General features: G+C 35.6%; 1 protein-coding gene across 1 annotated transcript; it reads left to right on the forward strand.

Moving 5' to 3' along the window:
* The first annotated feature begins 344 nt into the window (after window positions 1-344).
* Window positions 345-19,808, forward strand: LOC117910466 (phosphatidylserine decarboxylase proenzyme 2-like). The gene is made up of 3 exons (XM_034824542.1): window positions 345-370; window positions 424-583; window positions 19,561-19,808. The coding sequence occupies exons 1-3, from the start codon at window positions 345-347 to the stop codon at window positions 19,720-19,722; spliced, it is 348 nt and encodes a 115-aa protein (XP_034680433.1). The 3' UTR covers window positions 19,723-19,808.
* Window positions 19,809-20,164: the final 356 nt, after the last annotated feature.

Here is a 20,164-nt window from a genome sequence, read left to right on the forward strand (position 1 = left end):
AATTATTTTTATATATTACTTAAAGTTGTTTTTAATTTTAAGTAATAAACATACTTAAAATATTTAAATTAGTAAGTGATTTTAAGTTATTAAATTGGTTTATCAAACATTCACTTAATTCTGATAATTGAATCGAAAATTTCTTAGAAGCATCCTATAATCTCATGGGATGGTTATTTCATTTATTTGTTCTTATTTTAAATTTAGATTTTTTTGAATACTAGCATAATTTATTAATCTTAAATTTATTTTTTTATTTTTCCTTTATTTTTTTTCATGTAAGGATTTTCCCTCACATTCTTAGGAGGCCAACATAACCTTGGGAGTGTTATGACCTTCCATAAATGTATAAGAGGGCAAAAAGTAACAGGTAAAAAAGTAAAAAGGGGAAGAGAAAAACGGGTAAAGAGAGAATGCGAACAGAAGCTGCAAATCAACTCACCACCAAGACTCGTCTTCGTCTCGCGTTGCCCGATTCTGGCGTAAAATTCACCATCGCAGTCACCGCCATGCCTCCTCTTCTCAGAAAAAACACCTCGCCGCCGAGGACTTCGCCGACATCGCTCTTCTTACTCTCCATGGGGTCAGCCTTTTCTCTTTCCAGGCTTTTCTTTATTTCTTGACGAATTTTGGAGAAATATGCTTCACGGCCTTTATTTTATTTTTCATTTAAGTGTCCGCTTTTTTCTTGCGAAAAACTGGAGGAAGATCTTGATTACCATAATCAGTCCAGGTCCAGCTCCTGCGGCTTCCTTTTCCGCTTGTAGATTCTGACCTCGATTTACAATCCCAAGTCCGCCGGCGAAATGCTGACTCCGCTACTTATTAAGTTAAGGTCTATCTGCCTGCATTTGTTGCCCAGTTTCCTTGGTCACTCGCCTTGAAATAGGTCCCTCCCAGTAAGGCTTCCTTCGAGATGGGCTTCTCCCTTAGTTCCTGATCATGAGAGCGTTTTCTTTCAAGGCTTTAGTTTGGTTGGTTGGTAGAGTAAATGGGAGGAAAATGGTTGATGATTTTTTATTTTTTTTCTCTTTCAAGTGTCGATTGGTTCTTGAGAAAAATAGGAGGAAAATCTTTGGCGACTTGCATTTTCCCTCTTGCTACGTTTCGGTTGTGTTGTGAAAAAATCGGAGGAAGACTTTTGACGATCTTTATTTTATTTTTAAGTATCCATTTGGTTGTTCAGAAAAATAGGAGGAAAATGTTTGACGTTTTTCTTTCTCTTTCTAATCCTCTGCTTGTTCTTTGGAGGAAATTTTTCGATTTGTCCTCTTTCCAAGTCTCCGTTTGGTTGCTCAGAAAAATTAGAGGAAAATGTTTCACGATTTCGTTCTCATCCTGAGACTGGTTTGGTTAGAACAAAAATCCCTCAGGTCAAAGTCATAATTTTAAAATATTTTGTATTTAATTTTTTATTAAATATAAAATATTTTTTAATTAAGTTGAAAGAAATTTTCTAAAAGAAATGTTCTAAAAGCTTTTACCAATCCAAACACAGTCTAGGTCTCTTTCGTTCCTTTTTTGATAAAATTTAAAGCTAGCTAGAAACTTTTAAATTTTAAATTATTTAATTTTTATATTAAAAATTTAGATTAAGTTAAATGAGTTTAATATATAAAAATAATTTATTTATATAATTTTTTTTTCTTTTCTCGATCTGCTCCTTTGCATTTTCTCCGGAGAACCAATGTAGCCTAAAAGTCTGTTTGGATGGAGATGGAGCTGCACTTGTTTTTTAAAATATATTAAAAAAAAAGGAAAAGTTGGAGACTGTTTTTGACACTGGTAAAAAGTAAAAAATACATTTACTGATTAGAAAATATTTTAACAAATTCAAAATATATATATTATCACTTAACAATTAAAAACCCAGCTAAAATAAAAAATAAAAAAGTCTTGGGAGATGTTTATTATTTTTATTTATGAAAATTAGAAAATTCTAAAAATATCTTTTCTTTAATTTATATTTTATTTTTTTAATAATTTCTCTTCGAAAACAGGCCGTAAAGATGCTGACTACCTTTTGATTTCCTGCGTGTTTTCTGGTGAACCAAACATGCCATTTCATTTATTTATTTATTTAAAAAAATAGAAAGGCACTTAATGAGATATTATTTATAGTATGGCCAGTAAAGGAAACAAACTTAAAGCATGACACATTTTTTTACAATTACATATTATTTTGTTTTTTATCAAGTGAGTGAAATTTGAATTTATTCCTTTGGAGAGTAATATCCAAATCTATTTTCCAAATTCATATATTTTTTCACTTATTTAAATTTCAAAATAATCCAATGCAGGAAGATTTGAATTTTTGCTCTGTAACAGGATTTTTTTTCACTATATAGATAGTTTTCTTAATTGTTTTTCTTCATTGTTAAGAAGATTACTATGAAAGAGTCAAACAAAAGGATTTCAGAAGTCAACCACTCCAAGAATTATTCTGAATCTTGCATTAATATAAATTGAGAAAGAGAAATTTTGCTGCTATTGTACCTTCAGCAGTGCAAGCTACTGTAGCCGCAATACTTATAATAACTTGCTCCTAAGTGCTGTAGTAACTCACACTACCAATGCTGCAGTAAATCTGAGTTTCAATCAACTAGCACGTGTGAGTGTGTCTAAGAAACTAGAAAACTTCCAAGCTGGGTCCCCCAAGTCCTAACACAGCAATATATGAATTTGTTTCAGTCATTGTGTTGTGATTGCAAATTGCTTGTAGTCGGTTAATGCAATGTTCTTAAAAAACTGAAGCTGATATTGAGTTGTAAAAGGGTCTGGTAATGATGTAAAATATGAAAGCATGAAAATATTACAAAAAAATGCAAAAATATCGAACCACCAGGAATTTTAAACTAGCTCTTTGTTCAGTCTCACGTTTTGGTTGTTGACATGTTTTAATTGTACATTCCAATATTCTGTACTTGTGATTCTGTTGTTTGATTATTTATGTTAATGTCCAAGTGCAAATGATGTGACAGGATCCTGCCTAAATTTAGCTATGTTGATTTGATGGGCTGTCAGGTCTTGCTGTTTATTTGGCAAAACTAGAGCCAGTTTTTTATTGGTCACCTCTGAACTATAATGAGAATCAATGTGCGAAATGAGTAAAATCTTGGGCTAAAACTTTGAAGAAATATGAGAAGGAAAAAATAATTAGAGAAGGAAATACAATGCTATAAATAATGGAGTAGTTGAAAATACCATCCCATTATTCACGTGATACATCTACTAACTTGCCTAGAAAGATTCCCTAATTTTAGGAAACAAAATAACTATGAGATTAGGTAACATGCTACCAAAATCTCCTTATTATAGAAAATACCAAACACAATCAATTAATTTACAATTGTAAAACTCGAAGAAATTAGACCAACAACTGAAATATTTCCACACTCCCCCTCAAGTTGGGTTGTAGATGTTGATTAAACCTACCTTGGTATCCAAATCTTCAAAGTTGATTCGAGCTTTGGTGAGGATATTTGCTATTTGAAGGCATGTTGGTGTGTATACTAGCTGAATTTATCCCTTCCCCTATTTTTTTCCTTTATGAAGTGACGATCTATCTCCATAGGTTCTATCCTATCATGATGAACAAGGTTCTTAGCAATGCTTATGGCTGACTGGTTGTCACAGAACATCTTCATAGGTTTCTTAATTGAGATTCTCAATTCTCTTAGTGCCCTTGTCAACTATATTCCTTCCAACATGCCTTGTGCCATGGCTCTAAACTTATATTTTGCATTACTCCTTGACACAATAAATTGTTTCTTGCTTCACCATGTAATCGGATTTCCCTACACATAGGTACGATATTCGGATGTTAATCCATGGTCAGTTATTGATTTAGCGCAATCAACATCAATAAAGATTTCAATATCTTTGCTTGATGTCTTTTTTAAGTATAAGCCCTTCCTTAGTGTCATCTTTAAGTATCTTAGGATTTGATGCATAGCCTCCACGTGTCCTTTGGTTGGATTGTTCATGAATTGAGTTACCTCATTGACAGAGAAACCAATATTAGGTCTAGTGTGAGAAAGATATATGAGTTTTCCTACTAGTTTTGGTATTTGTCTTCTTTAGCTCCTAGTTTAGTTGTTGAATCCATTAGAGTATCAATAGGATTGCACTCGAGAATCCTTGTTTCCTTTAGTAAATCTAGAACATATTTTCGTTGAGAAACAAAAAAAATACCCTTTCTTGATTGAGCAACTTCCATAACAAGGAAGTATTTGAGATTGACCAAGTCTTTGATTTCAAACTCTTTGGCTAGAAAGCCCTTACGTTTGCTTATTTCCTCCTCTTAGTCCCTTATTACAATGATGTCATCTATATACACGATGAGGATGGTTATTTTTCCTTTAGGTGAGTGTTTGACACATAAGGTGTGGTCGTCTATCTAACACTAAGAATACCCATATCTCTTCATTGCCTTTGTAAACCTGTCGAACTAAGCTCTTGGGGATTGCTTGAGATCATATAATGACTTTTTGAGCTTACACACTTTGTTGATAGTTGTTTATGTCTCAAAGCTAGGAGGAATTTCCATGTAGAAATCTTCTTCTAGATCTTCATTGAGGAAAACATTCTTGACATCTAGTTGATAAGGGGCCAATTTAAATTTGTTGTCAATGATAAGAGTACCTGGATTGTGTTGAGTTTAGCTACTAGGGCAAATGTCTCTTGGTAGTCAGTCAATTCCATAGGATTGAGTGAACTCTTTAGCAACAAGCTAAGCCTTGAACCTATTGATCCGTTTACATCCCATGAGTTGTTTTTTGGTTGGTAAATATGAAATTTCCCAAATTCCATTTTTCTTTAGTGCAAGAATCTCTTCCCAATGGTAGCTTTCCATTTTGGTAACGTTAGAGCTTCTTAGATAGTGTTGGGAATTTGTATTTTGTTGAGATTGGTTACAAAGGCATGAAAACTAGGTGATAGCCCTTAATAAGAGACAAAATTATAGATTGGGTGACTTGTACACGATCTCACACCTTTCCTCAAGGCAATAGGACGATTAAGATCATCATTAGAATTTCAATATTACCAGTTTTAGAATTAGTGTTACTTGGTGAAATTTCAATTGATTTTGAACTTGGATCAGACTCTTGGATTTGCTTAGGAAGTGTTTGTTGCTCTATACCCAATTCAATCTTTTTTCTCCTTGAATAGACAATAAGCTCACTATTTTTTGCAAGTTGAGTGGACTTTGGACGGTGTGAAGGAGTTGAGGACTAGGATCAATATATGGATTTGAAGGACCGTGAGACAAGTTTGGAGCATTGGTTTCAACATCCTAAAGTTTGTATTCCCATGTGTAATTCTCCCCTTGAATATCGGATTTGGGATGGTAAGATTGTTAAAAAATTGTGATATCCATGGAGTTAGAATCTATTTGTGATTAGTGAATGACACTTGTACCCCTTTTGATTTGGAGAGTACCCAATGAACATGCACTTGATTGCTTTTGGGATATGTTTGCTCCAATTTTGTTGATTTATGTTTTGTTAATTTTTAATTTTTATTTTTTTATTTTGATGAGAAACAACAATATATTATATTGAAGTTAGTAAAATAAGTACAAAGAAGGATGAGAGATCCTTTGTCTCCTTATTTGTTTATTTTAGTGATGAAGATCCTTTCTTGTTTGATTTCTAAGGCAAAGGAGGGTGTCTTTTTTAGGGGTTCCAGGTTAAGGAAAGGCATGATGTGGGTCTAGAGGTCTCCCATTTGTTCTTTGCAAATGATAATCTCATTTTTTGTGATGCAAGCAAGGAAAATCTAGTGTATTTGAGTTGACTTTTTATGTGGTTTGAGGCATGCTAAGGTCTTAAGATAAATCTAGAGAAAAGTGAGTTGATTCCTATTGGGGATGTCCATAATATGGAGGAGTTTGCCAAGGTTTTAGGTTGTAAGGTGGGCACCCTTCCAACCATTTACTTAGGCCTCCCCTTGGGTGCTCCTTACAAGTCTAGTTGGGTCTGGGAAAGGGTGGAGGAAAGGTTCTAAAAAAGGCTTGCTTTGTGGAAGAGACAATATTTTTCGAAAGATGGAAGACAGACACTGATTAAGAGCACATTATCTAACTTACCCATTTACTTTATGTCCCTTTTTGTTATCCCTAAAAGAGTGACAATTAGATTGGAAAAGATTCAAAGAGACTTCCTAAGGGGAGGAGGGGATTTGGTGAAAAAACCTCATTTTTACTTCTCTCTTGCAAGTAGGAGAGTGGAGCCTTTCTTGCACAATATAGTGTGGAACTCTTGGGCCTCTATAAGAGCTAGCTTTTTTGTTTGGTAGGTAACTTGGGCTAAGATATTTACACAAGACCAGCTTAGAAGTAGGGGATGGATGATGCTAAACAGATGTTACATGTGCAAGGCAAGAAAAGAAACATGATATCATATTTTGTTGCACTGTCCGAAAGTAAGCTTATTGTGGCAATTGGTCTTTACTCTATTTCCTATATAATGGGTGATGCATTCATTTGTGAGAGGGGTGCTCTTAAGTTGGAATAGCTTCTTGATTGGCAAAAAGAGGAAAAAGGCTTGGAAAGTTGCCTCACTTTGCATTTTTTGGTATATTTGGAAGGAAAAAAATAAGAGTCTTTGAGGATAGGGAAAGTTTAGATCAGATATTTAGAAGTTCTTTTTTGTATATCTTTTGGGATTAGGTTAGGGTGTATATGGGGATAGTATTGCTTTTTTGATAGATTTTATGGATTGGTTAGGTTCCCCATAGAGTGCGGTCGTTTTTTGTGCGTTCTTGCCCCTATTGGTTTTTGTATTTGTATACATCATGTATACCTTTTTTTTAATATAATACTTATTTTACCTATAAAAAAAAATGAGAGATCCTCCAAAAAGTACACAAAAAGAAAGCAAGAATCTCTAAGTTTAAGAATCTATAGAACTATGAGATTCCACAACCTAAGTCCCATCTGGAAATATACAAAAATAATCTATCCTTGCTAGCCCACTCCCTTGGAGTTACACACTAACATCCAATCAAGTTGAATCAAATTAAGGGGAACAACCCTTAAAAGTTGTGAGCAAGATACCCAAAAGGAGGCTACAAAAATTATCATGTCCCAAAGACCCTTTGAGGATCTCGCCTTATCCTCAAAGATCCTAGCATTTTTCTCCCACCACACTACCCACATTAGAGCAAGACAAGCAAGCTTCCACAACACCTTGCCTCTAGTGGTGTTTCCCAATCCTTTATATGAAATACTCATCATGTTGCATATACTCCTGGGGGGAACCAATCCATATGAACCAAGCTGAATAGTTTGTGTCATAGCCCTAAACTTAATGGGCAATGTAAAAAGATGTGATCTACCACTTCGCTACTCTCCACACACAATAGACAAACATTAGGACTAAGGGCTTTGTAAGATCTTCTCAGTTGTAGCATGTCATTGGTGTTTACCTTCTTAAGTGCCACTAATCAAGCAAAAGATTTGACCTTAAAGTGGGCTTGTGATTTCCATACAAAATCAATTGGGAATGATTGAGTTGGATCAATATGATTGGTCAAGACTTAAAATAATGACTTTATTGTGAATAAACCGGACTAGACTCTCGAATCATGACCAAAAGGAGATAAATTCAAGTGTGAGAGAGAGGACATGAGTCTTTCAAGATCTTCTATCTCAAGATCCGAAAGATTGTGGTAGAAGTTTAGATTCCAAGAGAAATGATAAGTGGACCTAAGATTCCAAGAGATAGTGAGGTTTTTAACAATGACAATTTTGAATAGACTTGGGAATTGAGAGCACAAAGGTTGATCCATTCACCACAAATCTTCCTAAAACTGAATTCTTGTCCCATCTCCATCTATTAGCCGAGTGTATCTTGAAAAATCTGGAAAGACCTGTGCAATGGCCTTCCAATGACAATGATGTGACCACTTAACTATAGTGTTAGCATCCCACCTATTAGTATGTGCCCTATAAATGCTTAGGAAAACCTGATGCCAAAGAGCATACCTTTCCTCAATAAACCTCCCAAGCCATTTCCCTAATAAAGTGCGATTCCTTATAAAGATCTTCCTGACCCTAATCCCCTATACCCTTTAGTTTTACACACTGAGTCCCAACTAACAAGATGGTCTCTCTTTTGCTCTCCAAACCCAGACCACAAAAAATCCCTTCATAATTTCTCAATTTTCAATCCCACTGAAGAAGGATCTTGAACATGGACATAAAGTAGTTAAGGGTATGAGATAAACACGAGTGGATAAGAGTTATCCTCCCCTTAAAGACAAATAGACTTTCCTTCACCCATCCAATCTTCGGGAAACTTTCTCAATCACTAGGGCCTAGAATGAACTTGCCTTTGGTTTCCCTCCCAATGGAAGTCTCAAGTATGGAATAGGCTAATCCAACACCTTGCAATCAAGGACTAAATGCAAAGCACCCAAACACTGTAATGGGAATGGTGGAAATGATTCAAGTTCTAGGATATGAATTGAGAAGAACTTGGGAAGGTGTTTGGAAGTTTAGACTCGAGATGACATTCTATTTATAAGATAAGTTGTTGTAAGAACTGCCTTCCGCAAAAATGTTTTGAACATGTGTTGAGAACATTAGTGACCTATCAACTTCTAGAAGATGTCTATTTTTTCTCTTAGCAACCCCATTTTGTTGAGGAATATCAACATAAGAACTTTGATATACTATGCCTTGACTTAAGAGATAATCACCAAGGATTAATTTGAAGTACTCTTTTGCATTGTTAGTTCTTAACACTTGTACTTTGGCTTGGAATTGAGTTTGAATCATACTATTGAAATTTTAAAAGTTTGACCAACTTTTGATTTTTCTTTCATGAGAAATAGCCATGTAATCCTAGTGTGATCAATAACAAAAGATATAAAGCATTGAGTTCTAGTGATATTTTTTATTCGAGAAGGCTCACATGCATCACTATGTATGGTTGCTTAGGATAGGAATTACACACATGTTTGGAAAATTGACAAATTTCATATTGAAAAAATTTTGGACTTTATTATTGAATAATGAAGGAAAAAGTTTCTCAAGGTATAAGAAATTTGGTTGACCTAACCTAGAGTGCCACAACATGACCACACTATCAGTATTAAAATTAGTAACTAAAAAAGAACTTATATGAAATTGACTTTTTGACGCAACACAGCCTGCCTTGTGAGCTTGTCTTTCAAGCGAATCATAAACTTTGAGGAGATTGAGCTCTGAACACATCTTAGCACTAACAATTGTCTTCCCTGAATCCAAGTTCTGGAATTCAAAAGAGTTTTAGAAGAGTTTAGTAACACAATTGAGTTCTTGAGTGAGTTTGCTAATAGATAGTAGATTATAGCCCAAATTTGGAACTAAGAGAACAAAATCCACTATCATATTCTTTGAAATAATAATAGAGCCTGTACCGACCACCTTTGAGAGAGATCCATCTACTATCATGATAGTAAAATTTTGATGACATGGGTTATATTTATGGAAAATATTAGCATTTCTAGTTATGTGGTCCGATGCTCCTAAGTCCATAATCCATGGACTTAGCTCCTCTCTTTTAACATTTAAGGCATTTAAAAAATTACCTTTTTATGCCAAGGACTTGGTTCCAATTATAGAGGTGAGAGGAGTTTGTTGTGGCTGATCGAACATTTTATGTAAAATTTCTAGTTGTTCTTTGCTAAAAATGACTAAGTTTGGATGGTGTGGAGTTCTCATCAATTGAGACTAGATTGCCACAACTTTCTTTTTCATTAGTAGGATGTGTAGGCTTCCAATCTGCTAGTTTAATCCCTTGAGCAGCAATGGAAAAATTTTCTATGGTAGGTGTGCCATTTTGTGAACCCATCATTATTGTTTTCCGATTTTCTTCTTTGCAGACTTCTGAGAAAGATTCTCAAATATTGGGTAAAGGCTTGGATCCCAACACTCTCCCTCAAACTTCATCAAGCTATATATTGAGCCTCATAAAACACTTCAATATTCTTCTCTTTTTTATGATCTTCTCGTACTCGATTCCATCTTCGAACATTTCCAACTGTTGCCAATGACATGTGAGTGTGTTGAAGTATTGAGTGACAGACATGTCTTCCTGATGTATGTCATGGAGAATACTTTCAATTTCAAACAATTTTGATATATTTTCATTGTTGGGTATGTCTCCTTAGTTGCATCCCATATTTCTTTTGCTGTTCCATAGAGCTGAAAGTTTTCTCCTATATCATTGATCATGGAGTTGATAAGCCAAGATATGAGCATGATATTCTCTGACTTACATGATTTAAATTTTGGATCTTTCTTCTTGGGAGGAGCTACAGCCTTGGTAAGATGATCATCTTTCCTTTTTCCACAGATGTACATCATGACAGATTGTGACCACTAGAGAGGGTTGTGCTCATTCAGTTTGTGTCCTGTAATGGGAAGAAGATTGCCATCTGATCTTTCAATGTTGTTTGAGATGACAGCTTCATGATTGGAGGTGACTTCGGAGGTTGAGCTTTGCCTTTCTGTGGCCATTCCATATCTTGTCATTCAAGAAACTAAGTTTTTAGAGGAGGCTTTTGTATCATGAAGAAATATGAGAAGGAAAAAATGATCCTATTTTTCATTCCATGAAAAGAGAAGATACACTGCTATAAATAGTGGAGTGGCTGAAAATACCATCCCATTATTCACAGGATACAACTACTAACTTACCTAGAAAGATTACCCAATTTTAGGAAACAAAATAACTACAAGATTAGGTAACATGCTACCAGAATCTCCTTATTATAGGAAATACCAAACAAAGTCAATTAATTTGCAGCTATAAAACTCCAAGAAATCAGACATATAACTAAAAGATTTCTATAAATTTCAAATTATGGTGTGCTATATTCTGCAAAAAAGTGAGTGATGGCTTAAGAAAACAGAGTAATTTATATGTAAAGAAGCTAGAGATGGCATTGATTGAGGACAAAAGTAAGAAAGATGTTTAATATATATTTAGAATATTGTTCCCATGGAACATCTGTTTTTAGGTGAATACCAGTATTATGCATTTGGATTTCATTGATGGATTGGGTAGTGACTAGGGGTTTCAGTCTTTTATCTTCTTTCTTCCTCTTTTACCCTTGAGCATTCCCTGTATACATCTTGTGTACTTTGGTTGTGGCAATTTTATTTGGTGCTTCTCTAATTTAACTTTTTGTTTGCTTATAAGAAAAAGAAAAAATGGAGGAAAAAAAATGAAAAACGAAGAAAAATACATAGCATCTGTTATTTCCAACTTGGTAGACTTAGCACAAATATTTAATCAACACATGCTCAAGATATGCTTCCTTGTAAGGATGAAATAGCCTTATGGAAATGACTTTCCATTCTGTTCTAAGTTTGATTCGTACTTTTTCCATTTGTTGACTTTCCATTGGTTTTTCCATTCTGTTTGGAAATCTACGAGTACACTGAACAATAACTTTTTGTGGCATTTGACCTTAGTGTTTCATTAGTCTTTCTCTTGTTTGCTTTACTTAATGTTGTAAATGTATATAGATATATGTATGTATATATGCATAAAATGGTATGTAGTTTATTGGACTTGAAATGCAGAGGCTTTTAGAGCTTTATGTACTGTGAATGCCAGTCTTATCAAATGGTGTACACTTGTACAAATTATCTCCCTTTCTTTTTTCTATCCAGTTTATTATAAATTATGCTAGGCGATTTAGATTGATATAATTCGTTAGAATTGTTGTTCTTTAATGATCTGGAAGTCGCTGAATAATCAGGAGAGTTCACAATATAGGTAAATCAGGTCTAACTTGAGAAAAAATTGTTGGGACAATGATGAAATAGTTGATTTGTCCTTAGCCACTAGAAGAAAAGGATTCACACCGGACATATTCTTAGAAGAGCTCATTAGTTTGTCACTTTTACCTGGATTAAAGGGTAGGATGAAATGGGGGTTTTGGGGTGGAGCAAAGAGTACACCATTTAAGATTCAAAGTTTCGTATTGCTTTTGATGGTTTGCAAAGAGGCCCACCCAAAATAATAGATGGGGGATGGTGGAGGCAGTTTGGATTTGGTATAGCTCTTTTCCTCTTCTTGGGCTTTGCTACTGAAGCTTGCGCAGGGACTCCTGTCAGTCTTTATATTTCTGGATTGGCACTTGGTGTGCAGCTCCAAGAGGTCTGTTAGGTAGACATACTTTGTGGGCATACCACTTCCACTGGGTTCTATAAAGTTAAATTTGATGAATGTTCTTATCAAGGATTGGAGTACTTAGAGATCATTGTGTTTTGGGATAAGGTGTGAAAGTGCAATCTGCAACCTCCCATTCTTTTACAAGATGCTAAGAATTTAAACCAATATTTCAGATAGTCTTTTCTTTTAACTAGTAGCATAATTGTATCTTATGTATGAAACTTCTTTTCTGAGCAACTGCAATTTTCCATAATATTTATCTTTTTGATGAGCGCACAAAAAACACTATAAATAGGAAAATGAAGATGATACAAAAGGAAATGGCTACGACGCACCAATGTACATAGGAAGTATATAGAGGGTGCCAAGTGAAAAAAAACAAATAAAAGAGAGCAATTAAAGGAAACAACACTTGGCCACATCGACTTGGCTCCTAGTTAATCAACAAAATCGATTAAAGATATGGTATTCCTTTCTATATGATGCCTAAGATAATTCATAAAGACACGTGTAAAAAAGGATTTAAATGATTGATCTGAGATTTCCACATCTTCAAAAGCCCTTTGATTTCTTTCACACGAAATGGTCCAAAGAAGATACAATGAGGTAGCTAACCAAACTCTCTTTGGCCTTTTACCTACTTGAACGCTATTCAAACTTAGCAACATCAATCTAATTGAAGAATTCATCATCCACTAGAACCCGAATAAGAAAAAAACCAACTTCCACAAAATTATAGCTATAACACAATGAAGAAGCATTTTGTCGATGGATTTCTTCTTTCTTTTACACATATAGCATCTAGTTACTAAAAACACACCTTTTCTTTTCAAATGGTCAAATGTTAAGATCCTTCCCTAAGTTGCTTTCTGATTCATGCCTAATTGGTGTCTCAGCTGATTCGTGTCCAGCTGGTGCTCCTTGATGGCGGGAGTAATCAACAAAATTTATAACCTATTACACCATGAACTAGGGTAGCAAAGAAAAAGCTACTATAGCATAGTGGCTCTAGGATCGTTCACTGGGAAGGGTACTCAAACTGAAAATGATACCAATTCGAAGTGAATTGGTGCTGTTTCATTTCAAGATTAGCTTAAGAAATAAAACACAAACTTTGGTTGAAAAAGGTTTAGGCTTAGATTAACAACACAGCAAGTGATGGAAATTACTTAAGAAGAAAAACATTCCTTGGAGATTCAGGTTCACAGGGGAGGTTCCTCATGCAATAGCATAGCTCTGGTCAGTTGGTTCAATTCCTCACATTAGAGAATTAACATAAAGTCGATTCTCTAACAGGTGCTGCACAAATGCATCCCTCAATTGGATTTCAGCTTTAATTCTCTCACTGATGCAACTTGCAATGGTTCGAGCCTCTCACTTAGCCTTTACCATTCAAGGTGATCTTTAACCTTGGACTTCCTTTCACAAGCTCGCAAGAGATAACTAATGGATGTCTCCTTAGAGTCCAAAAGCTTACCAAGTGTTGTCAATTCTAGAAAATCCTACCTTCAAGTCACCTCCCAGAGGCTCGCAAGGGGTAAACTAGTGCATCTCCATGGATAGAGATCACTTGCCTTACCAAGTGTTGGCCCAGGTGACTCCAAGACGTTTTAAGTTAACTAAAAACATAGAAACCATTCACGGGACACATTTTCTTTTCATTCATAGCTGAAACCACAAAGCTTCTGATTCTTGCACTTGGAACCTTTCCCGACAACCTTAACTCCAAGGAACTAAAACGTTTAGTTACTCATTCTCTGGGGAAAGCTCCTCAGAGAGTGCATAACTAAGTAAATGAAAGATACAATCAAAGTGAGAAGGTAAGGCAGAGCTCAAGCTCTGTATTTTTCTTCCTTTGAAACTTTTACAAAAGGTTCATCACCCTCAGAACAGGCTCCTCGGGCTCTATTTATATCCAAATTACATTAATAGCTATTACATGGATATTTAGCCATTTTCCTAACTTAAAAGCTAAGGAATCCTATAATTGGTGGCTTACAAGGAGAATTTGGGGATTTAGACAACAAAAATCTAATGAAAAATATCTCCAAGTGTCGGTTACAAATATCGGGAAGCACTAAGGACCATTTCGCAGGTGAAAATGAGGTCTGCGAGATTTCGTAGATGCACAAAAAGGGCTGCGAAATCACTTCGCAGCAAAAGGCTGATTCCGTACCTCTGCGAAGTTGGCTTTCATCTTGTGGTGTGTGGCTTCCATCACGTCGTGAAACTTCAGGGGAAATCCATAGCACTGTGCAAAAAGGCTGCGAAATCATTCCGCAACAAAAGGGTGATTTCACAGCACTTTGCTAAATCCTTCATTCAGCTTGGAGTGATTGGCTTCCAACGGCTGTAACTCTTTCATTTCAACTCCGAATTGCACACCGTTTGAAGAATTGGATTGTTGACTTCCTAATATTTCAAATGACATATAGTATGCATAAATTGGACTTCGGGAAGTGCTCCAAAAGTAGCTGACACGACTGTCATCAAGAATGCTTCATGGCTGATTTCTCTTTCTTTTCCTTGCATTCCGGATTTGCTTATGGCAAAGGGCTTCAAAGCTTTGATTCTTCATGCTTCTGCTCTTTCCATTGCTTTGCCAAGGATTCCAAATAACTCTCCTCAATCTTAGATTGCTTTGGTGATCAAATTACTAATAAAAACACCAAAACTTACGATAATTTGATTAGAATTGATTGAAAGGGGCCTTAACATGTTAATTGGGTTAAAAGGCAATAACTACTACTCAAAAGTGTTTAAAAGGATTAATTGCAAGCTATCAAATAGCACTTTTTGAGTAGTAATCACTTTCCATGTAAAAAAACTTACTCTCATTAGAACCCACAAATCCAAATAACTTTAGATGTGAAAGCCTTTGAAGCCTCTAGCACTAAAAATGAGTAGAAAGCTTTAATCGACAACTTTCCACTTCTTGAAATTGACCAAGCCATTCTATTCTTTGCATCACTCCTTATTGAATGCTTTTGAATTTTTTGCTAGGCAACTTTTATCGTCTCTAACTCCTAATCATGAAACTATTTTGAGAAACAGGGACTCTAGTGACCCACTTCCCCATCTTGCTCCCATAGCTACCTGTGACTCTTTTGAGTCGACAATGACAAATAAGGTGGTGAAAAAGTCTTAGCAAAATTTCACCACTTGTCCAACCAAAAGTATTTAGCAAAATTCCACCTCTTTACTTGTCCAACCAAAACTTAATTCTGAACTCTCATTCTCAACAATGAAAGAAACTCAAATTTTAAATACCCATAGTTGTGAAAGGTGCATTTTAGGCATGCCTAGGCGCAAAGCGGTGTGATGCGAACAACTAGTGCCTTGCCTTACTTTAGGCGACACTCGTTGAAGTAGGAGCACAAGAAGGTACTCTTTTTCTTCTTCTTCTTCTTCTTCTTATGTTTTTCTTCCTCCAATGTCATTGAAGAAGAAGCATAGCTTTCTAGACATATTATATAAAATTATATATGTAAACTAGGGTGCTCCTCACTTCACTAATAGTGCATTTGGTAATGATTTTAAATAGCATTTTTAGCATTTCTAACACTTGAAAGATAAATTTTTTCAAGTGTAAGAAAGGTAAGAAATACTTCCTAAAATCACTGTCAAATACACTTTAAATCTCACACCTTAAGTGCACCTTGTGGCTTAGGCTCCAGGAGGACTTTATGCCTTGATGTGTTTTGAACCTTTTAAAACTATGTAAATACTTCCCATTTTTTCTCCAAAAACCAACACCATTATATCCCCTAGGTACCCTCAAACTCCAACCTCCACCTTCCTTCCCAAACTTCCTAACAATCACTTGTTTCCAAATTGGGTCCCTTCCAGAGGCGAATGTCTAACCCCACTAGCTTAGTAATGCGGTGTTGAGAATTGAAAGATTCCTAATGCCGAAACCCTTATTTTCTTATCCATGTACACTCTAGACCAATTGACTAGGTGAGATTTTTTCTTTAAAGCTCTGCCACCCTATAAGACATCTCTCTGGATCTTCTCAAGCCTTGAACTCACCCTTTCTTGGAATCACTAATAAAGACATGCAATATTTCTAAAAGGCTAATCTTTTCTGAAATCTCTCCTTCACCACATCTCACATAGCTACTGACTTGAAAGGGGCTCTCAAAGGAAGATCTAATTAAGTAGAAGGAATGCCTCTCATCTGACAACACAATTTTGCTGCCAATTCTTCCAAATTATCAATAATCCTTATTGGAATGAGCTTGCTCTTCTGTATATTGACTTTCAACCCAAAAATCACCTCAAACCACATGAGAGTCTAGTTCAACTACATCAATTGCTCTTCATTAATCTCATAAAAAATGATAATATCATCAACATATAAAATATGAGTCACCTCAACCCTCCATTTATCCTTCCTTCTCATTGAGGAACCACAAATGAAACCTCCTTCTGTTGCCTTCACAAGTAGCCGACTAAAAGTCTCCATCGCCAAGACAAATAAATAAGGGGAAAGGAGGTCTCCTTGTCTTAGATCCCAAGAGCTTTGAAAAAAATCAATAGGGTTCCATTCACTAACACCGAGAAGGAAAGCCTAAGACATGCACCATTTCATCCAACCCACCCACTTCTGCCTAAAACCCATTTTCTCTATGACTTCCAAATGGAATCTCCAATTAACATGATCATAAGCCTTCTCTATGTTAAGTTTATGGATGATTTTAGGAGTGGAGCTCTTTAGCCTTGAATCAATGGCCTCATTTGTAATTAGGGCCACATTCAAAATTTGTCTTCTCTCCACAAACGCATGCTGAAAATTGGAAACTACTTTACCAATAACCCTTTTAAGCTTATTAACTAAAGCTTTGGCTAGAAGCTTGTATAACCCTTGTACCATCTGATGGTTTTAAAATCTTTCAGATACTCCATACCCCTTTTCGTTGGAATCAAGACCAAGAATGTAGCATTTAGGCTCCTTACAAAGGAGCCTTGTACAAAGAGTTTTTTGAAGAAGTCCACACCTTTAACTTAATAAATTCCAACATTATTGCCAAAAAGCCATAATGAATCTATTTAGCCTAGGAGTTTTGTCCCATTCTAAGTAAGATAAGGCAAAGAAAACCTTCTACTCTAAGAAAGAAGCCTCCAAACCCTTTATGTTTGCACTCTTTAAACAAGTAAAAACCATTCTATAGATGCTAAGCCTCTAACCCTTACCCTCTAAAAAAAGACTACAAAAAGCGTTTGCAACACCCACCTTAATCTCTATTTCCTCAGAAAGTCAGATCATTTTTCCTCTAATTCTAGCCTTGTAATTTCTTCTTCTGTGAGCATTGACCATCTTGTGGGAAAAACTAGTATTCTTGACTCCCTCCATCAACCACAATACTCGAATCATTGCCCATTTATTATAATTTTCCACGACATGTCTCCTAGCCTTTCCCACTTTAGCATTAAGGACAATCTCTCTTGTCCTTAGGTCTTAAAGACTAATCTACTTAAAGGTCTCTTCCCTCCTAATTGAGTCTATTCCAAACACCTCTTTGTTTCACACATTCAAATCCTTTTTCCAACTCTTTCAACTTCCAAGCTAACATATAACTATAAGGGCCTTCAACATTATAGTTTGTCCACCAAGCTTTAACTTGCTCTGCAAATCCCTCTTCTTTCAATCACATGTTTCTGAACCTAAAAAGGGTTTTGCCTTTCGCTATCTTGTCACCATCTAACAAAATTGGGATATGATCAAAGGCTGGTTTGAGGAGAACACTTTAGAGATATTGCTGAAGTGACTCTTCTAATCTTTTGACATATGGAATCTATCTAATCTTGAAGCAAATTGCTTGTTCAAACCCCTGCATCAAGTAAAAGGCCCTATAATTAAAGGCAAACCTTGGAAATTAAACTCCTCTATTATCTTTGAGATTTGTCTCCTAGATGGAGAGCACTTAGAGCAATTCCTCTTGTCCTTAGGGAATCTAACCGTGTTGAATTCCCTTCTAATGTACCAAGGTCATTCCACAACCCATTAATGTTAGGCACTATAGCCCAGAAAGTCTTCCTCTCCTCATCGAGGATAGGACCATACACCCATATAAAATACCACTTGAAATTGTCTTCATAGTCCTTGCAATGGTAAGAAATGGAGAAGGCACCAACCTCTTTTTGTATAAGCTCTATAACTCTATTATCCCAAAACACCACTTCGCCATTAGATGCTTCTCTAGCTTACACCGCTCCCCAATCTAGAAATTTGCCTACCCTTAAGTTGCTCACTAATTGAAGCGTCATCTGCATTGGGCTCCTATTTGGAAGAACTATTTTCAACAAATTCCCTATATAGACTTGGTTCCCCTTAAAAGGTTTCCCCACATTAAAATCCCTTCTAGACAACCTCTTTGAACATCCTTGAGTCAAAACTTCTCTTAAAGGAAGAGAAAGAGAAGAGACCCTACCCCCTAAAGAAGTGAAAGGAAGCAACTCACTTGAAAACCTAGTTGTCTTTGCTAAAAGGGCCTTCTTTGTCACTGGCAGTAGCATTGTCAAGCTCGTTGCGCTCATATTTGAAAAGAAAGTTGATCGGAGCAAATAAGGGGCTTTGCTCCTACTGTCCTCACTCTCTGCAGCATAAGGCATAAAGTCATGGAAGAAGGACTAATTTGGATTTGAAGAAGCCAAGGATGGGCCATCACTAAAACTCCCACTTAGTTTACCCACTTAAAAAGAACTTCCTAATGGGTCTCTAGCCTAATCTTTTTTTATACCAAGATGGGCCTCCTTTAACTGGCTCGATTCATGAACAAGAGGGTCTTGCTTTTTTTAAGGGGCCCTAATCATCTAAAGTTGAAAGTCTAGCCCACTATAAGCCTTCTTGCTAAGCTTACCCATTTGAATAATCTCCACCTACTTCCCCAGTCACACCCAACTATGGGTTTATGCTAGCCCCTGCTCAACCCTCATTTCCTCTGTATTTATTTGTGTGGGTATTATTTGAGGGCTTTTCTTACTATGATGTGGAGGACTTAGTTTTGTATTATAATTATCATATTGGTTTGTTAATTCTGAAAAAATTATCCTTGTTATGAGCATCTTTTTATGATAAGCATTTTATACTGCCATACTTCAAAGGAATGGCACTTGAAACATAGAAAGACCAAAAACCCATTAACTATTACTATTAACTATAAATTCATAAACGTTTTTTGGATTTGAATCTCAAATTGTGCAAAATGGTATGCTCTTGATTTTGTATTTTTTTACTTAGGAAAGAGTCTAGGCATATCATTTTCTTTTTTATGTTCACTTGAGATTGGGTGACCTATCCAAGGAAAATATGGCGGGTTGTTATTTTATTTCTTTCTTTCTAATTATCTTTTTGAATATTCATCTCATTTTTCTTCTGCAGGAGAAGAAATTTCTATTGGAAAGAAATGGGCCTCATATTGCAAGGATATCTGTATTTGAGGTGTGTAATGAGCTAAATTCGAGTGTACAAAATGTCCAGTTTTTTCTTTTCTATGCATTTTCCTTGAACAAAATGAGAAAATTTCTGGACGAAGAGGTCTGATATTTATAATGCATTTGTATATGAAAGAAAAACATGAAGGAATAACCAATTCTTGATGCCTTATGGAACAAAGGAATAGACCTTAATCCTTAGCATGGTTCTTGTATGGCATATACTACTGGGTTGGCACGAATATGGACATAGGAATTGGAGTTAACTATTGCCTTTTTTCATTTTTTTTTTTTTTTTTTTGTGGGTTTCACCTCCAAATATAACCTTTTCAGGGTTGAATTTTCAAAGAATAATACAGAGGAAAACTCTATTTTTCTTATTTTTCAATGTGAGCAATAATAGTACATAAATAGGAAAGATGGCAACAACTACCATAGATAATTCCTTAATTCTAGGACCATAAAGTTATCCGTAAAACTTAGGGATAAAAACGTAAAACTGAAATACAAAAATGAGATTTGGAATTGATCCTTATCTTTTTGTTTAAAGG

Source organism: Vitis riparia, unplaced genomic scaffold (genome assembly GCF_004353265.1).
Source record: "Vitis riparia cultivar Riparia Gloire de Montpellier isolate 1030 unplaced genomic scaffold, EGFV_Vit.rip_1.0 scaffold752_pilon_pilon, whole genome shotgun sequence".
NCBI lineage: Eukaryota > Viridiplantae > Streptophyta > Magnoliopsida > Vitales > Vitaceae > Vitis > Vitis riparia.

Excerpts from the sequence above, each read along its gene's own strand:
- LOC117910466 (XM_034824542.1), top strand. The coding sequence starts at position 345 with ATGTATAAGAGGGCAAAAAGTAACAG. Across the intron at positions 371-423 it reads AAGAGGGCAAAAAGTAACAG|AAGCTGCAAATCAACTCACC; the intron begins GTAAAAAAGTAA and ends GAATGCGAACAG. Across the intron at positions 584-19,560 it reads CTCTTCTTACTCTCCATGGG|GAGAAGAAATTTCTATTGGA; the intron begins GTCAGCCTTTTC and ends TTTCTTCTGCAG.